The sequence below is a fragment of the Thrips palmi genome, unplaced genomic scaffold (genome assembly GCF_012932325.1).
Source record: "Thrips palmi isolate BJ-2018 unplaced genomic scaffold, TpBJ-2018v1 HiC_scaffold_4, whole genome shotgun sequence".
In the NCBI taxonomy this organism is placed as follows: Eukaryota; Metazoa; Arthropoda; class Insecta; order Thysanoptera; family Thripidae; genus Thrips; species Thrips palmi.
Genome location: NW_023144631.1, coordinates 12,992,367 through 13,007,628, shown reverse-complemented (window position 1 = coordinate 13,007,628; position 15,262 = coordinate 12,992,367). Strand labels below are relative to the sequence as shown.

General features: G+C 44.1%; 2 protein-coding genes across 26 annotated transcripts in view; both read left to right on the top strand.

Annotated features, from left to right (window-relative positions):
• The window catches only part of LOC117649395, a 30,618-nt gene extending 25,305 nt beyond the window's left edge, over positions 1 to 5,313 (top strand). For all 25 annotated transcript variants that reach the window (XM_034392106.1, XM_034392107.1, XM_034392104.1 and 22 more), the window contains one exon: positions 4,468 to 5,313. In XM_034392106.1, coding sequence (XP_034247997.1) covers positions 4,468 to 5,282 — 815 coding nt within the window. In that variant the 3' untranslated portion in view covers positions 5,283 to 5,313. The remainder of the gene's footprint in view (positions 1 to 4,467) is intronic.
• On the top strand, positions 5,291 to 13,586 carry LOC117649394 (zinc finger protein 358-like). The gene is made up of 6 exons (XM_034392089.1): positions 5,291 to 5,896; positions 6,771 to 6,971; positions 8,321 to 8,485; positions 9,270 to 9,375; positions 11,479 to 11,654; positions 12,113 to 13,586. Exons 1-6 carry the CDS (start codon positions 5,504 to 5,506, stop codon positions 12,320 to 12,322), a joined length of 1,251 nt encoding a protein of 416 aa, XP_034247980.1. The 5' UTR covers positions 5,291 to 5,503; the 3' UTR covers positions 12,323 to 13,586.
• The last annotated feature ends 1,676 nt before the right edge of the window (positions 13,587 to 15,262 follow it).

The window sequence follows — 15,262 nt, the reverse complement described above, 5'->3', positions numbered from 1 at the left end:
CCCAAACCGAAACGATACCAGGGCCGTTACGACAACAGTTTGCACATATGACTGAAACTAAACAAAAAGTGTAGCACCTGGAACCACGGGAAGAGCTTTTCCTTGTTGATCAAGGCGTACCGGAGTTTTGTTCCCATATGGGCCAAGTCAAAATTCCGCTTCCCTGAGTTTTGTTCTTTTAGGGGCCTAAATCAACAAAACTCAGGGAAGCGGAATTTTGACTTGGCTCATATGGGAACAAAACTCCAGAGCGCCTTGATCAACAAGGAAAAGCTCTTCCCGTGGTTCCAGGTGCTACACTTTTTGAGTTTCAGTCATATGTGCAAACTGTTGTCGTAACGGCCCTGGTATCGTTTCGGTTTGGGTATCATCCCTGGTTCTCGTACGAAAATGGTCGCAGGACGTCGAAACAAAAACCAAAATTTTCGAGAGGCAGAGCAGGTCAAAAACAAGAAGGAAAGACATCAAAGAATTGATATCACATGGGAGGGACTCGTTCTTTACAAAGCTAGATTGATGTGTCAGTCGCTGATCGTTACATGAATTGTCCTCTGACGATTTGTAATTTTGCCTTTTAACGAACGCTTCCGGTTGGTTCTCCTCTCAGGCAGGAAACATCGATGCATCGCGATATCTCGAGATATCGATTCTCGTGCATAATCGAATTTACACTAGAGTCCGTGAGTCCGTGCCAAAAACCCGCTTTTTCCATGACCAAAACCCTCAGAAGGACACATTTATTTTAGAAAACAGTCAAATGAAACTTATTATTTCATCTCTCATCTCGAACATAAGACGTGCAACACCATCAAAAAGAAATTCATTTAGATGACACAGCTTGCAGTTCTGAGACATGTATCATGGTTAGGGTTAAACAATGTTTCGTTATTACCAAATTTCTCAAAATTATCCATTGTCACTTGCAAAAAACCCTCCTAGATTTTTGTTGACCAAAGATCTCGTGTCATTGTTGTTGTACTTTGCGTTTCAGTGGCGTTCAACATCAAAAGATACAGACACGTTAAAAGAGGTTAGTTTCACATAGTGCACTAAAAACGTCTCTCTTTCATGTTCATTTTCTCAATATTTCTCATTGCATGTAAAAAAAAACTTCATTTACGATCAAGCGACTGACACTCCATCTTTCATTTGATACCACTCTCATTTTCCCACATGCTGTGAGATCTGAGATGAAAGATGTCCCCCCAAAACTCATTTTTGAACACAATACTCGTTCTCTTCACACAGAGTTTTGTATGTTAGTGAGTGGTGTGTAAAGAACGAGTAAAAATTTGGTCGCTCTTTCCTAAGGTAAAAAATCAATTGTGGGTCACGAATCAATTGTGGGTCATTTTTTTCGACGGGTCACCGCAGACCCGACGGAGATTGAATCGATTTGAATTTCGCGGTAGACCTTCCGCCAACCTTTCTTTGTCTTCCCAAATAGCGTTTTTGTCCGAGCGACGACTGTGACAGCTCCTATCAGGCTTCAAAGGAAGGCCCTTCAAAAAGTCGTGAAAAAAGCGCCCATCCAACGAGGCGAAAAATCATGTGTTTTTCAAATTGCCACCGTGAAGCTATTACGAGGTAAAACGGGACGCCCTTGCTGATTTAGGTTCATAATAGGTCAGGGAACATAAATTTACCATAGTACAGCCGAAATCATTCGATGCCATGGTGCGCGGGTGATGGCAAAGAAGCGTTCGCTTCCATGTCAGATCCATTATTTTAAACAAATTTTCCGGTAGTTTTTCTGCTATTTTTTGTTTTCTGCGCTTCTGGATGATTGATGTTTCACAGTAAATTCCATTTTTCTGCTGTCACATTTAGTACTACGATACGAAGGTTTTGTTAAGCTTAGGCTACAGCCGCGGATGACAACGCTAGCTCTTCCAGTCGGCCATGCTATAAGGCTTTTTTGTTGGGGGGGGGGGGGGGGGGGGCATTGCGAGGCTTACATAGCGCCCGGAAGGGGACCGCTCTCCAACTGCTGGCTAGGCACCCGAGGCCAGTCCGGCCCTGTTATAAGGAGCCAAATCAATCCCTAAAGACTATATATTCTGTCTGAAATAGATAATAAACAATAGCAATACCTCATGATGACAGGGTGTGGTGTTGGATTGTCTACCACACCGGCGGCCCTACAATATGCACTAAAGTTTCGTCTCTAATCCAGGACGTTTAACTCACATCTGTCTCACAGTGAAATTAGCCTGTTTATGTATTTTTCCTTTTTGAGTGAAAAACGTGTCTGCTTGGTTTATTGAGAACCAGGGACCTTTAACTAATGAAAATAAGAAAATATCTTGCAAAAGTGGTCAATTTACAAGCAAAAAGACGAAATGGCCCACAATTGATGTGACCCACAATTGATTCATTGTCCTACATATCCTGCAGTTTTCACGACTCCGAAAAACAAATTCAGAAGTGAATTTCTCTCGCATTTAAGCAAATCATATCCAAATTTGAGCTTCCTACAATGCTGACCCACAACTGGTTCCAAAAATCAATTGTGGGCCAAAACAGACTATTTTTAAAACAGCCACAGCTTAGTAAATAAGGATGACCGACAGGGCTACTATGCTGCAAAACTTAGTCCAAGGACCATAGTTAAAGGCCGCACATGCACTTTTGTCACCAGGTCAGAATTAAAGGCCTTAATTTGGAATTTTCAAAAATGTGACCCACAATTGATTTTTTACCTTACCTGTTCTTGTTTCCCCGTTTTGGCCAGAAGAGAAATTTGCTCATACAACCACGCGCGTTCTCGTATCGCAGTCTGGGCGCCGCGCACTGGCGGAATGGCCCATACTGCGATACGAGAACACCCGTGGTCGTATTTTTTTATTTGCTCGTTGGTGTTTTGACCCTATGAGAAGTCGAATGGTATGTGTCCGAGCTTTGTGCGGTCAATAGTTTTCTCTGAGGAGGCCTTCGCAGTCTGGGCTTTTCCGCCCAAAACCCCGTCGCAGCGAATGTGTTAAATACTAAAAAGATACCGTTTCCCCCTTTTTAATATCACTCTTATAATCATCCTGAAAACCAAAAGCAAGATTAAAATGAGTCAAAATCTCGCAAATTTGAAGAAAAATATAAATAGGCCTGATTAAAAAGCTTTTACAGCCTCTTTTGAACTGATATTTTCAAATTTGTCAACGGTATCTTATAAGGGTGGGGGGAGGGTGAAGTGATGAAAATCGATTTTCGGTTTTTGCTTTTTTCGACTCTTTGGGTCTTGGTACAACCAAACCTGACCATATTTCGAACCACAGCACCGTTAAATCGGCATAGGGAGCTTTTAATTCGTACAATCTTTGTTAGGTTAGCCCCTTAAATTTTATGCTAGTTTTTCTCGGTTAGTTTTTTGTACCTTGCGTGCAGGATATCTCGGAGAGCATAAGAGGTAGAATGTTGTGCGACAGCTTAAAATGATCAGTGATCAATTAGCTAGGAAACAAGGGAGAGGTTTTTTTTTTTCAAAAATGTGTGTCTCAATCTCAAGTTACAGGTCAATAAATGTCCTAAAGCGGCATAAAAACATTCATGATTCTAGTTTTCAAGATTAATACCGGAAGAAAACATGTTTTTGAAATCCGGCTCCCTTGTCTTCTTCATTTTGATCATAAAAAGATGTGGCAACTTCGTCAGATGTTTTGGGACAACATTTGGATTTGAAATCCTGCGCGCAAGGATCAAAACCCAAATATGGACCAAATCTAAAATGTTTACGAAAATTCAAAAAGTGCCACCACACCCGCAACCAAAGATGCTGAAACGGTAAAAAGGCATGGAGAATACAATGGTGATGTCCATTTTCATGTCAGGAATATGTAAAAATAGAAGGCTGAAAAAAAACATGAAAAAATTCGAAATTTCACTTAAGCCCCCCTCCCCCAAATCCTATTCAAAAATAGACACAACTGCTAGAATCTGAAGACTGGGTAGCTTATCCTTTGTCGTGAGGAGAATTCGGGAGGAACGACTAAAAGTTTAGGTAAACCTCCATAACTCAAAAAAATAATAGGAGTTGGGACCCTAAACTTTGGAAATAAATTCGTCTAATGGTGGTTGAATTTCGTCTAATGGTGGTTGAATTTTGACCACAAAGTGGACTTCCTGTGATAAATACTTATACACTCTCAGACCTAGGTGGATTTTTTTCTCTCTTGCTCATAACGTTTTTTGAGCAAATGTAAAATATACTATTTTCCCCTAAACTATGTACAATTTTGATCGTTTTTAAAGATTAAATTGCCAATAGATCATGTAGAAACTGAAAAGTACATTGCAAATGACAAAAAGTCAGGTTAAATGGACTTCATACATTATACAACGAACGAAATAGTGCATACGTTTGCACCAAGAACTTTATGGCAAGAGACAAAAAAGTCAATACGGGACTGAGAGTGTATGACATGCCAGTTTCGCTTTTCTGTATCCTTAACTTGATTACCATTTTCTTTCAAGTGCGGCTGGGGGTCTGCAGCGACGACGATGGCGACGACGAGGAGTTCCTGGACGCGGTGCGCGGCCAGTGCCTTGCGGACGGCGTGCTGTTCCGCCACGACGCCAGCCTCTGGGCCGACGGCGGAGATGAGGCGCCCGCGGACGCCGAGGCCACGCCCACTCCACTGCAAACGGCTGGCTGTGGCGCGCCGCTCTCCGAAGTGCGACTCCCAGAGCTCGAGCGATTGTCGATGGACGTCGTTGACGAATCTGACGAGAACGGGATCGGAATTGATGCCGGTTGTCTCGGCATTTGCGAGGAACCTTCCGAAATGAGGGAATCTGGAAGTGACGTCAGCGAGATGTGTCAGGGACGCGGTCTGGAGCCCATGGACTGCGTCCCAGGCGGCTCATCATCGCCTGGCTGTTACCTTGCCCCCGAGGCAGTCGAAGAGGTGGTCGTGTCCCTCACCACTCCACTGGAAACCTCACCTGGCTCCGAGGGCTGCACCAGTGTCCTTGACCAGGCGTCGGAGGACCATTTGGCTCTCGTGGACAATGGGCGTGGAGATGCCCCTCGTGAAGAAGTATGCCGGAGGGATTCCTTTTCAGCGGAGTCACCTGCTGGTGAAATCTCTTCAGGGGAATCTTCTCATAAGAATGTTGTGACTCACGAGCTTTGTCAGGAAGACCCTTCGCAAGAAGATTTACTGCAAGAGGACTCGTTACTGGAAGGCCCTTCACTGCAAGGACCTGCACCAGCGGACCTGTCACAAGTAGACTCTTCTCAAAAGGGCCTTTGCCAGAAAACCCTCCATATGAGGACCCTTTTGTAGAAGGCTCTTTGCTTCAAGAACCTTTGCCAGAAGGCTCTCTGCCTCCAGACCCATTGCCAGAAGACCCTTCGCCGAAGCACTCTGCGCGGGGAGACCCTCTTCTGGGTGACCCTGCCCTGGAGGCTCCGTTTCTAGTGGACCCTCCGCTCGATCAATCTTTCCTGGAAGACTCCTCGCTCAAGCATCCTTTTCAAGAAGACTCTTCATTTGGAGGGCCTTTGATGGAGTACCCTTTCTTAGGAGACCCTTTGCTGGATCCACCTTCACTCGGACACCCTTTGCTAGAAGGCCCTTCTTATTTCGAGGCCTCTGCGTTTCATGGTCCTGCGTTAGGCGGCCATTTCCCAGAAGACATCTCTCTAGAGGACTGTCCGCTCGAGGACGATTCTGACGATGGCTGTGCTTCCGAGGACTCAACGTCCGAAGACGATTCTCCGGGAGAAACTTCGCTGGACGGAAGCTCTCTCGAGTCGTCTCTGCTGGACGACGATTCTCTAGAAACCCCTTCACTATACGACGCCTCTCCACACAGCCAGTCGCCGGGGTCTTCCTCTGGGGAAGATCTATCTCAGGACGAGTTTCGTGAAAATCTTCCAGTCCAAGGCCCTTCACTGGTAAAAGTAATGCTTAGTTTTTCCCTTTATTCACACGCGTAAAGCCTCACGAAGCATTTTGAGCACGCACGTACTGATTTCGTTTACTACACGAAGAAATACTTCGTAAATTACGAAGTTTTTGTAAACCTGTGTATCCTCGAATTACTTCGTTACAACAAGCTGCTTTTCTTTTCAAGGCCTTAAATGGTTTGTGAGGTTTCCAGAGTGCAAGCCCTCAACTACGCTTGCTGAAAACACTGTAAACATTTGCTGTCGCTTTAAGATTATGAAAATGTCATCCCAAGGTGCTGTGCATCTACTCTGGACCTTACATACTATTTCAGGCCTTGCAAAGGAAAGCAGTTTGTTATAACGAAGTATTTCGAGCATACATGAGCTTACTTAGAAATTATTTTCGTAATTTACGAACTATTTCTTCCTATAGCAAAGTAGATTAGTTTGTATTATGAATGCTTAAAATACTTCCGAAGGTTTTAAGCGTGCAGTTGCAATCATTCTGCTAGGGCGTCGAATTATGATTTTTTTAAATGCCTAATTATCCATTCACGAGGTTAGCAACATTACGCTCTCATTTCAGTAACGTGACATCACTTTGAAACGCAATGTTAGTCGTTACACTCTAAATGTCTTACAATGAAATTTGACCTATGTTATTCGTATGTTACAGTGGATTCGGCGCAAGCACAATATGAAGTAATATTTCTTCGTAATACGAATCTTTTCAGCTTTTTCATTGTAAGATACAAAGAAAAACCTTCGTAATACGAAGGAAAACCACCCTCGTATTATGCTTGCGCCATTTTCATCGTATTATGGGAAATTTCTTCGTAAGACATTTAGAGTGTAGTTTTACCAGTGTTCTACCTTGCAGGTTTCTGCCTCGCCGGTGCCTTCCTTGAGCCTCGCCATGAGTTCGCCCTTTTGCCTCGCGCCGGTGTATGGCACCACGTGTACGCCCGTGTACTTCATGCTGCTGCCAGACGGGAAGACTCCCAGTGGAATATCGGCCGAGAAGGCGGTGACCAGCCCCGCCCCGTCCTGTGACCCGCGCCCGACCCCACTCCCGTCTCAGGTATGGATTTTTGTTTCCGCGAGGAAGCACTCCGTACCTGTCAATCCCAGGCGACTCCTGCACTCTTAAAACCTTACGAAGTATTTTGAGCAATACATATTACGAACTAAAATGCTGAGTTATCCGAAGAAATAGTTCGTAAATTACGAATTATTTTATTCGTAAGCTTTTTCTCAGTGTGGGAAAAAGACCCCTCGTTCCGGGGTGGGCCCAGGAATCCACTGCTTTTGCCGTGATGTGGCACAGGAAAAAATCTTGTGGGCTTATAAATGCATAATTATGCCCTTTTTTGCATGCACAGGTACACTCCAAATATAGGGTGCCCAGCAACTGGGCGCCTTTGTCGCCCGCCCCACTTTTTAGGGTGCCAAATGTCACCCAGTTTCTGGGCACCTTTGTCGCCCAGTCTAGGGGTTAACAATCCACAAAGGAACCTGCCTTCACCCATGGCTCAGCAGCGACTAAGGTGCCAACACTCTACCAAAAATGTCCTGTCAATGCCGTTAATATATTACCAGTTTTCACTGTAGGTCAATTCACAGCGTTTACTGTGATCTGCTCACGTGATTCACTGTGATCTTGTTCACGGTGTTTACTGTGATCTGGTTCACAGTAAACACTGTGAGTTTGACGCCGCTCAGCACCGACGTCGACCGACGTGCTGCAAATCAGGCTCGAATTCACGGCGTTTGCTGTGGCCAGATCACAGTGAACACCGTAACCGAGATCACAGTGAACGCCGTGAACTAGTTCACAGCAAACGCCGTGAATTGCATAACAGCAAACATTGGTAATAAATTAACGGCGTTGACAGAACATTTTTTGTAGGGTGAAAGGTGCCCTGGGCACCTTAGTCACCCAGGAACTAGACACCTGTGCATCCTCTACCATGGGAGAGGGCCGGTTGCTGTATGATTTGTCCACGCCGAGACTGGGTGACAAAGGTGCCCAGAAACTGGGCGACATTTGGCACCCTAAAAAGTGGGGCGGGCGACAAAGGCGCCCAGTTTCTGGACACCCTACATTTAGAGTGTACGCACGTCGGGCATGTGTAATATTTTGCATCTCTGTACATTTCATGGATCTTCCTGTAAAGAATGTACACAGTGGTGCCTAATATTATACACACCTTGAGTAAGTGTGCCTGTGCATGCATAAAAGAAAGTTTTCAAGAATTCTTTGCACTAGTGCAGGCCTGTCGTACACTTTGATTTGCTGTGTAGGTGACAGCCACCATAACATTCATGTACTCAATTCTTTTCTGGCCATTTCTGAAAAGAAAACTCTACTGTAAATTTCCCTCCACAATTGCGGGGGTTATTGGAATGATGTCCTCCCGTTCTCCGCAGCCCGCACCGTCTGGCAACGCTTGGGACACGATGCGGGAGCTGGTGCCTCTCGCCGGGCGACGGCAGTCAGTGCGCCGTCGACCATCCCTGCGGTGTGGGCCGCCTCAGCGCACCTACGAAGGCATCGCGCGGCGGGCCTCTGTCGCTGCCCCTTGGAAGAAACAGGTAGACTGCTCAAACGCACATACACACTAAATTCTTATGGACTTTTTAAATGCATAATTATGCATTTTTTATCCATAGTTGTGCATGCACAGATACGTTCATAAGGTACACAGTAAATGTCTTCCGGTGAAAGGCTGCACCATCATAATACGGTGGCGATTTTCTCCATAATACCAACGAAATTCGTCAAAATCTCTACAAGGTACAGTGAATTCTTAATGGTATGTTACGAAGTCAGCTGCACCACCATAATATGGAACATTTTCACCATAATATGGAGAATCTTCACTGTACAACATTTAGAGTGTATGTTTAATATTGTGCATCACTATGTACATTGTATGCAGGATGATGCATAAAATGTACACAGTGATGCGTATTTTATTGCTGCGCGAAGCGAAGCCCTCTGTTGGGGAATTTAAACGTTCGAATTGTCCACCTCCCCCCCCCCCCGATACCTTTAGTTTACTAGAGGTATATTATTATTGATCTTAATCTTATACCTATATATGTATACATAGTCCGAGGTCAGTAGTCCGAGGTCAATAATAATTTTCGAAATAAACACTTCCTAATTGACTACTGATGTAAATGCATTTCCATCTGCAGCAAAATCCAGCTCAGCAGCGAGGCCGAAGGCCTTCCCCTGGCTAGTTACATACCTTATGGACGTATCTGTGCATGCATAACTATGCATAAAAAAGTCCATAAGAATTTCGTGTGTAATGCCCGCGATTCAACCGGTGAAGTAAAGGTTTCTGTAACGGATTCACTCTTTCTGCAGCAGGTGGCGACGAGGACGGTGCCAGAACATTGGTACGGGGCGGGAAAGAAGTTGTCCCAGCCCTGGAAAGAAACAGTATCGTTGCTACGGACACCAGCTAAAACAGGTTTGGGACCTGGGCTATAATTTCCTGACGGGTGTATCGCTCGCAGGTCCTGCGAAATGTCTTTCACTAGAAGTATATGTTCTGGCATAGTGTCATGGACGAACTTTCAGGCCGGGAGACGGCCTAACGAACGCGGCATGTTGTCTTGAGCTAATTATCCTGTAAATATGCAGTTTTCAGTTGAAATGCATGCAACTTAGACCCGAAATGTGTCTAAAATTTGATTTGAAACCTATTGCATTGAACTAGTTTCATTGAAGAGTTATTCGCTTGGCTTCGGCAAACGGTTACCTTACTAGGTAAAGTAGACAATGCAAGAGCGTGTATTGGGTCTTTTTAAGCGACAGTGTGAAGCCCGAAGACTTTCAGACTACGCTGCCTAAGAAATATTTTACCCTTAGGATAGCAATTATTAATTGTTACTAACCTGGGAACTTATGTAACGGCTTGTACAAAACTTTTTAATAGGGTACTTTCGTAGATCCCTGAACCGGAAGCACACAGACGCCATGTTGGCGGAAGTAGATCCAAACTTGACATGGGAAAGAGACGTTCGTCAAAGGTATCGGCCACACTTGAACATAAACAGTCGTTTGATACTTGTTTGCAGTGCATATGTGTTTCGCGAGCAATATTTGTACAGCTCGGCTATAGTTTTGGATCCGAAGAGAGGTTAGTTTCCGGCCAATTTGGCGTCTGCTGGTCTGCTTGCTTCCGGTCCAGGATTCTACGAAAGTACCCTATTGGGTAGATTCAGTCGTGTCGACTTGTACACTCTTAAGGCGGGACCCTGGTGAAAAAACCGCCAAAATTCCAATAAATTGTATTTTCAAAGTTCATAGATAAAAATGTGCATAGAAGGTTTCAGACTCAACAGGTTGAACACCTTTAAGCTAAGTGGGTAGTTTCTTTATCATTTGGAAGGAAATAACATTGAGATCAGTTGTGGTTGGCTTCTACGCTCAACTTTACAGCTTTGCTCAGTCGACAAAAAATTTTGTCGTAGAAAGACTTCCTGCGTTCCTGGTTGACACCTACATGAGTCGTCCTGCATAGACTCAATTCATTGATGACTTGTCTACAAATTTTAGTGACGGAATCTTGATATCAGCCCTACTTTTTTTAAAACACACCTAAAAGTTTGAAAAAAGGGGAAAAAAATCACTTTTTTTTTAATGTTAAAATTTGAAAACTCAAATCTCAGGACAGAAGTTGAATTTGAAAATTCCGTCACTAAAATCTCTTCTATACGTCTTTAGGATAACCCAAAAAAATTTTCAAGACTTTCCGTCTCAATGAAAGACGCAGGAAGATTTTCCCCCAACGCTCCAAAAAACACTACAAAGCCACTTTTCTCAGAGACCGTTCAACATTTTGAATTGAATTTTGTTTTGGGAACTCACCATAATGAACCTAATAATTAAGCAAAGTTTCAACTTCCTGGGATTATTTTGAAGCCTACTTGAAAGTTTCACCAGGGTCCCCCCTTAACAGTCAATGATGCATCACTGATGCTTAGCAATAGCTTCATAACTTGAGTCATGATAAAGGCATTTTGAAATTGCCTCGTCCCATGAAAAAATGCTTTCGCACTAAATGACTGCGCAGTTTTTGTAGATTTCACAATGCCTCCGGTTTTCCCGTATTACGAAGTCATGCTCCGTAATCTTTTAACATGGTTTTCACTCTAAATGTCTTGCAATGAAATTTGACCTATGTTTTTCGTATGTTACAGTGAATTCGGCGCAAGCATAATACGAAGCAATATTCCTTCGTAATACGAATCTTTTTAGCTTTTTCATTGTAGGATACAAAGAAAAACCTTCGTAATACGAAGAAAAGCCACCTTCGTATCAAGGGCGGATCCAGAGACGGGTGGGGGTGGGGGGGCACGAATGTCGCCTACCTACATAGGTAATGTGCGACTTTTGGCCTACCTTTTAGGCGGCCTCGCCGCCTTCAGGGAGGGGGGCATTCCCCCCCCCTGGATCCGCGCCTGCTTCGTATTATGCTTGCGCCATTTCCTTCGTATTATGGGAAATCTCTTCGTTAGACATTTAGAGTGTTTTTACTCTGTAATCATCCGTGGTTTGTTCGTTGCAGGTGCGTCTGCGAGGAACAGTGCGGATGTGGCGGCGACGAAGGGCCGCTGGATGCGGAGGCGTCCGACGAAAGCTGACGTGCCGCCGATGCCGAAAAAGATGAATCGCTGCGGTAGGTGTGAGGTGTGCTCCAAGACTTACAAACGGCTCGATAAGCACATGCTTGTCCATTTGCAGGTGAGTCACTGCGTTTCGTAGCCCTGCGTTATTTTCATTCGCGGATCCAGGATTGTTACAAGGGAGGTGTAAATTAGAGTGTTTTCGTTTGAACGTGGATCAACATTCTAACGAATGTGACATCATATTCAAACGAGCGATACAAAATTCACAATCGAACGAATTATGACGTCACATTCGTTGGCTACCAGTGTAGACGTCGGACGTCACGAGAGTGCCTACCTCCTCGCATCCACGCACTTAAGAAAGAGCTGTTCTGTCTAAGGGGAAATAACTTAAGCCGAATTTGGACACTGAAATTCACTGAAGTTCATTAAAACTCGTCGAAATTGAACTGGAATTCATTAAAATTTCACTGAAATTCATTGAAATTCGACGGACATTCATCGAAAGTTGACTGAGATTCAATGGATTTGTACACCGAAATTCTCCGTGATTTCCCCTTGGTTCTGTTGCAGTTGCGGCCTCACGAGTGCCTGGTCTGCGGCCGGCGCTTCACCCAGAGCGAACACTTGAAGCGGCACCAGCAAAAGCACGCCGAGACGATGGACCCGCTGCGCCAGTGCAAGTGCACTGAGTGCGGCAAGGTGCTGAGTCGCCGCGACAAGCTCAAGGACCACCTGAGCCATGCCCACGGAATCAAGAGCAAGCCCGCTGTCTGTGATTGACTCTCCTGCACGCGTCTTGCCGTCGGAGACTTTACCTGTCGAGTGCCAGTTGGTCACTTACCGGCAGGCCAGTTTTACTGTACGACACTCACGCTTAATTCTTGTGGCCCTTTTTTTTTTCATGCATAATTATGCATGCACTGATATGCACGTGAGGTATGTACAACATCGGGCATTGCTGTCTACATTTAACGCATCTTTCTGTCTTAAATATGCACACTGATGCGTCATTATTTACACACCTTACGTACGTGTCTCTGGATGCATAACTACGCATAGAGGGGCTTAATAATGCATTTAAAAAGTCGACAAGAGTTTAGTGTGTCGTGCTCTGCGTTTCCTGTCGGGTTGAATTTGTAGCTTGCCGATACACTTCGGTTCTTTTATTTCGTAGGAAAGAATGGAAGTTGAATTGCGACCAAGTTTTGTGTCCAATTCTTACAAAGCCGAAACTTACACGGGAAATTCTATTTCTTACTTTGTGTCTCGTAGCGTAAATGCAGGTAAACTCCTGCTGAGTTTGATTATTTGCCAAGAATGAGAACCTTAGCTGAAGTTTGATGTAAGGATGCTATGTTTTTTTTTCTTTGTACACAAGATTTTTAAAACATTTTATTGATTTTACGAGGGTTTTACTAATGAATCAAACTTTCCTCATTCTCGTCAGTTCCATGGTCCTGCCCTCAATAAGTATCCGCAATAATTTACTTTGAAATCGAAGCAAACTAACAGCTACGTTCTTGCTTGATAGTTGCTTGACCGATAGTCACATATATGTCGCAATTGAACTTCCTATGTTTTATTGAACGTGTACCTCATTTTCTGTCTGGATCGGGCCTTACTGCAGAATATCAGAGGGTGCCATTTTGCACTTGGAAAAAAAAACTGTAATGAAACTTTTAGCATGTACTAGCCGCCTGAAACTTAAGGACTGGTTGAATATTTTCAAATGTGATATGTTAAGTCTAATCTTTTTTTCTTTATTTTTATTTTGCTCATGTTTTTGTACAACGCCTATTGCATTAGCTAATTTGCGAGTACGTTGCGCAAATGACATTTGGTTCTCTGTTCATAGGCAGCGTTGTGGACTGTTAACGTACGATGTTCGGGTCCATCTGCGTAGCATTTGCAAAGCCGTTAGGCTCAACAGCACTGTACCTCGATGAAGTAGGTCTCAGTGACTTGATAATCTGTGATTTATTTTATATTTTTATAATCACCGTGAGTGTTTTGCTGCATTGTATTAAAATGCCTTTTTTTCCTGCGCTTGGGTTTTTTTTCCTTGTCCAACTTGACGTCTTTAACAATTCCAAAGTGCAGTTTTAATAACTCCAAATTTAACTTCGTGGCCCACACAGATTTACCGCTATTAACTGCTTTACCTTATTACCCCTCACATGCTTGCTATGAAGCCGCGATGTTTCGCACCGAACACACTCATCAATTGAATCTTTGACTTGGAGTTTGCATTAAAGTCGCTATCGCTTGAACGGCAATCAGGAATAAAGGTCAACGAGGCCACCTTCGGACAGGCTGCCCGCTAGGCTTTGATGAAACTTCAGATTTGGGTATTGTCTAATAAATGAGAATTGTCTGACTGGTATTGGACGGGGGAACTGGAGATATGCGCCTCCAATGATTACCCACATTAAAATTTGCCTCTTGCTTAGTCGAAAAGTCGTGTTTTACCGTTTCTGTTCTATTGGAAGCGCATATCTCCAGTTCCCCCCATCCAATTCCAGTCGGACAGGTCTAGTAAAACTTAAAGTTTTGAAAAGAATTCGGCCCCGCAAATTTATATTTGCTAGAAATAAACTGAAACTAGTCGAGCGATACAAAATTCACAATCGAATTAATTATGACGTCACATTCGTTGGCTACCAGTGTAGACGTCGGACGTCACGAGAGTGCCTACCTCCTCGCATCCACGCACTTAAGAAAGAGCTGTTCTGTCTAAGGCGAAATAACTTAAGCCGCACTGTTAAAAATAGCTTTAAATTTATGTAGCCAATGGCTTTTTGAATTTTCTTAGCCAGACACGAAAGCGTGTTTAAAGCGCCACTGGCTATGGAAAGGCCACTTTCCAAACCACCAGATAGAACATATAGAGCCATTGGCTTATAAAATTTCAAGTCGAAATGTGAAATTTACCACTTGGCTAACAAAACGATGCTTCCCTCCGCCACGACTTTAAATTTGACAGCCCCTTGGCGGAGAAAAATCATAGGTGTGGCACTGAAAAGGCATCCTACCCAGACGACAGTTAAGAAATTTCAAGTCGTGGCTAAGGGAAGAATGCTTTGCTTCGCCACACGTGGTGGTGGCCAGACTAATCCTCGCGAGTCCATGATGAAGCGCTGTTGAGCGCTCCACCCAGCAGTGGTGCGGTGGCCGAGAGGTCAAGGCACAAGACATCCAAGTTGAAGTTTCGGGTTCTATGCCGACCGCTTGTGCCGCTTTTTTTCATCGGCCCGAGACGAATTCTCCTCGCCAAACTTGAAAGTTCACAATATTGGTTCCGAGCATACTTTTCAGCGCCACGACTCAAAAATTGCCATTTGGCGTAGGAAAGAAGCCTTCTGATCGCCAGTGGCCAGCAAAATTTAGTGTGCCATGGCGAATGAAGTTTCATTGCCACTGGCACACAAAATTCATTAAGAGTATAACTAAGAAGGGGCGCTTCACTAGCCACAACACGAAAATTCGTGTCAAAATTTTTTACACTGCGAATTTGGACACTGAAATTCACTGAAGTTCATTAAAACTCGTCGAAATTGAACTGAAATTCATTGAAATTCGACGGACATTCATCGAAAGTTGACTGAGATTCATTGGATTTGTACACCGAAATTCTCAGTGATTTCCCCCCCTTGGTTCTGTTGCAGTTGCGGCCTCACGAGTGCCTGGTCTGCGGCCGGCGCTTCACCCAGAGCGAGCACC